General features: G+C 36.0%; 1 protein-coding gene across 5 annotated transcripts in view; it reads right to left on the bottom strand.

Annotated features, from left to right (window-relative positions):
* Positions 1-240: 240 nt before the first annotated feature.
* Positions 241-4,210, bottom strand: part of PRIMPOL (primase and DNA directed polymerase) — a 30,477-nt gene continuing 26,507 nt past the window's right edge. For all 5 annotated transcript variants that reach the window (XM_050945345.1, XM_050945347.1, XM_050945344.1 and 2 more), the window contains 3 exons: positions 3,118-3,200; positions 2,985-3,031; positions 241-1,611 (listed from right to left, as the gene is read on the bottom strand). In XM_050945345.1, coding sequence (XP_050801302.1) covers positions 1,288-1,611; positions 2,985-3,031; positions 3,118-3,200 — 454 coding nt within the window. In that variant the 3' untranslated portion in view covers positions 241-1,287. The remainder of the gene's footprint in view (positions 1,612-2,984; positions 3,032-3,117; positions 3,201-4,210) is intronic.

The raw sequence follows: 4,210 nt of genomic DNA, 5'->3' as shown, positions 1-4,210 counted from the left end.
TTGCTTCTGACTTAAATCTTTCACCTCTATAAATAAGTGATGTGAGCCTCTTGTGAGAAAAGTTGATAGTAAATCTTTAGAAACATAATTGTGAAGGGAACATGTGGTTTTTCACTTTGATGTATAGTAAGTTTGAGGTGAACATTTTTTTGCTACCTCATACATCGCATGTGTGGCAGCCTGGAATAGAGATAGTATGACAAACCATTAATAATCTCTCTGAATCAGTGATAAATATAGTGCTTTAAAATTAATAGGATTTTATTATTGGATTACCAGAGTAATCATTTGGAAATACCAAAGTGACAGGAGTAGCCATTTTCTTTAGAATGAGCAATAACAGGTTTTTCACTAAATATCAGTTGTAATTCCAACTAAAGTAGCATAAAGATAAGCTTGTAACAGGCAACTTACAAATAGACATGTCTCAATTCTTAGCAGTGGCTTCCATAAATTATGGCACCATTATGAGTACTGAATAAAATATTTCTAAAACTAGTATGTGGAGTTTTAAAAACAGCTTAGTTATAACAAGTCATACAGAAGGAGGTGAGCATAATGAAATTCTCAAAAGGTAAATCCATACTTTAGATACAAATTTTTGGCAGGCCCACTTATAAGTAAGAGAGCGTGCCTGCCCTTTGTAAAGTACAGTACAGACTGTAGGCAAAATCCTAAACATTTGGACATATGGGAAGAAACATGTTTTAACCACACTTCATCCCTCAGTAAGTGAATTATAACTGAATCATTGTCCATGAAGTTTCTTGAGTGCGTTAACACTGTCTACTTAGCATCCTTTTGAATTTAGTGCTCCTGAGAAGTACGAGCTTGATAGCCTGTGTTTAGCTTTAGAACACTGCACAACACAGGTACCACTAGGGTAAACTGATCTACTTGGGTCTTCCACGGTGCTTCTTTCCTGTCCAGCAGCAGCAGCAGCTATTTCTAGGGGTGAGAGGATAGTTCAGTTTCTGTAGCTATTCAGTCTTTGGCCTCTGCAAAGAGAGGATGGCTTTTGTGCCATATGTACCGCTGCAGGTGGCAAAACCACCACTGACTAAGCTAGAATTTAAAGCAAAAATTAAAAGTTGTATCCTCTTAAACTATGTAAACCCAATTTACAAAAACACAGCTAATGGCAAGTTTACTATGCACCTTCATATAAAGAGAGGATTCTGGCATGGTTCTATCAGTTTCTTTTGGCAGTGTAAACAGGACTTCTGACAAAATTTGGCTAAATCAACTATATCTTAATTAATCTAAACTGCTGATCTTAGCTGACAGCTAGTTGTATGCCTTGTTACCACAAACTTCTTGTTTTCTTAAAACCTCTATGAGCAGCTCATCAGGTATTTCTTCCAGGTCATAGTTCTGCTTGGTCAGATTATTGTCTGCAGCTTCTGCAAGTTCAGCATCCTCAATAGCTTCCAGAAAATAAGCATCATCAGTCACATTGTCCCATTCTGTATTTGAACAGAGCTTGTCAGGAGACTCCGTATTTTCTTGATGCATCCTTAATGATGTCCTTTCTGAGAAGTCTGTAAGGTTAGGTGACTTTTCTTTTTCTTCTATGTTCCCCCACTCATCCATTAAAAGTACATATTCTTCCTTTAAAAAAAAACAAACAAATTACTTATTCAACATGTAAGTGTTCTTTATTTTTGGGGGGGAGATCTTATTGTTGGCTTCATCATGGGAGCAGAGTTGGGCTAAGGCTGAGCACTTTTGAAAATGTCACCTCTAATGAACACTGTATAGGTCAGCTGGCAAGGCAAGTTTCTTGTGTTCTTGGATTGTGTGCATTTACCAAACAGCTAAACCCTAAACTTTTGAAAGTCAGTTTAATAGGACCAAAATTTAGTTCTTAAAAGCAGTGCCTTGTAACTGGCAAGCTTTTGAAAATCATGCTGCAAGAGCACTACTGATTTTGCTCTCTAGCTGCATCTGTAGGGAGATAACATATTTACATGCACACAGAGTACGAGTATGGCCCTGGGAATGTTACATGAGCCATAGCTGTGTGCTGACTGGGCCTTAAGTGGCCCAAGGGCTGAGAACCACTGCTTTAAGTAGTGATGATTCACTTACTAAGAATTTTTTGCTAAATAGGTGTAATTTACCAATAATCAGTTCTGCTTCAGGTAGGACTTCAAACTTGCACTATACAGAGCAATAAACCATGAAAAGTTTGGTTGAGAGGTAATGCCAGCTATTAAAAAGCTGTTTTCTATAGAGCTCCGGGTAGGGGTTGCATTGCCAATAGTCTTATCTACAAAGGCTGACTATTTACATTAAACATTTTTTATTGCTTTACTACACTACACAAGCATTTTTCTAAATGAAGATTAACGTCAGTCTTCAAAGTCAGTGACATTTAATTGCCATTTAAAAAATGTGAATCAGTTGTTTCAGAATACTAAACCACTAATGCTAAGACAATAGGATTTATAATTGACTATGTATTAACTATGCTACCATCATATTGTGTGCTGCAAACACCAGTTGAAGTTTGACTTGTATTTGCCTAAGCATCAGAAAAATGGAAAACTGAATATTCTGTGAATCCTCCATGAAGTTTAAAGGTGACACGCATGTATTGGCCAGTTAGACAGCATAGATGCAGCCAGGGAGATTAAAAGATTTTGTGCTAGACCACAAGGAAGATTTGCCTTAGTCTAAGTGAGATCTTGGTAACCTTGCCTAAAGCCAGTCTATATTACCACTTCCCTTGGTGGTAGGAGTACTAGTAGAATTCTGAAATATGTGGGGCCCAATTATACAGTCACTACACTTGATGAGTCCCATTGCCATTCATGGAACTACTCACAAGTGAGTAAAGATTGCACTATCAATCAGTCCCTTAGCGTAGGCAAGACTTTTAAAGGGCTACCAGAGACGACAGTTTGGAACAGGCTTGAGTTACCATTTAGTCTTTTTTTTTTTTTGTATGGGGAAGGGGAAAAGGAACCAAAACTACATACCTCTTTGAAAAGAAAAGGGAGGCATATCTCAGGAGGTAATGGAATACCTAAATCAAATACACTGTGTTTATATTTTGTTTAAAGTTATTGTTTCTGAAATAGTTAAGTGTAATTTTATTGAAAACATACTTACTTTCTGATTTGAAGTTTTTAGCTCTGCAGACAGGGTCATAACATTTTTGATAGTAAACTTCTTTTTTTAGATCTACCAGAATCCTTAAAATACAGATGCACATGTTGGCTATCACTTAAGAACAGCATTAGCTACATTATACGTATAGGGCAAGGATTTCACCCAGAGAATGAAGACACTATGTCCCTCCAGTTTCTAAAATAGTCTTTGTACATGCACTCTGGCCCATTTGCAACTGAAATTACATATAATATGCAATGTAAAAAAAATACTGTAAAATTTACAGTAAGATTGTGTATCAAATGTACAGGGTTTTGGTATGTTGTTTTAAAGCCACGGTTTGGAAAGTGAGGTACAATTATATTGAGGCTACATTAATTCTGAACAAAGATAGATTACCTTAAAAGATAGTTATGAGTTAAAACCCTCCCTTCTGCAATGAGTTTAACTAAAGCACTCATACAAACTCTGGTACTTACTGCAAATCTAGGTTATGCAATTGTGTTATGGGACAAATCTACCACATAATTTGATACTATACCATTTTAGCTGTGGTTGATAACAAGAGATGCACAATAATTTAAGTCATTCTTTTGAAAAATATTTACATTTAGAAATAGGATCCAATTGGAAAGTGTTTTTGGTTTGTTTTTTTTAAAGCATGCATTTAATTATTCTCACAGTCAAGAGGAGACTGGCTGTTAATTTCTATTCAGAATAAAACGACAACTTACATTTAGAATTTGTAACCTAAAAAACTGTTAGTCTCTCACATCAATATTTAGTTTACTAAGTAAGATTAACTAAACATTTTGAGTGAAATGCTGACCCCACTGAGGTCAGTACCTCCCATTATTGTTTGCCATTGGAACTAACTCCCTAAACAGGTATAAATGTATGTTCAGTTAAAGAGTAAACTGAACAAATTCTTTCCATTTCCAGTGAATAGCACCCAGTAAGGGTTGGGACCCTGTTGTACAAGGTGCTGTAAAAACACACTCCCTTCCTTGAACAGTTTTCTGTTCAAGCATTTCTGGATATTATAGTTGCATAATGAAAAATTCCTTATTAAAAGGTTAATTTGAAGCCTTTC

Source organism: Gopherus flavomarginatus, chromosome 3, assembly GCF_025201925.1.
Source record: "Gopherus flavomarginatus isolate rGopFla2 chromosome 3, rGopFla2.mat.asm, whole genome shotgun sequence".
NCBI lineage: Eukaryota > Metazoa > Chordata > Testudines > Testudinidae > Gopherus > Gopherus flavomarginatus.
This window is presented reverse-complemented; position numbering and strand designations above follow the sequence as displayed.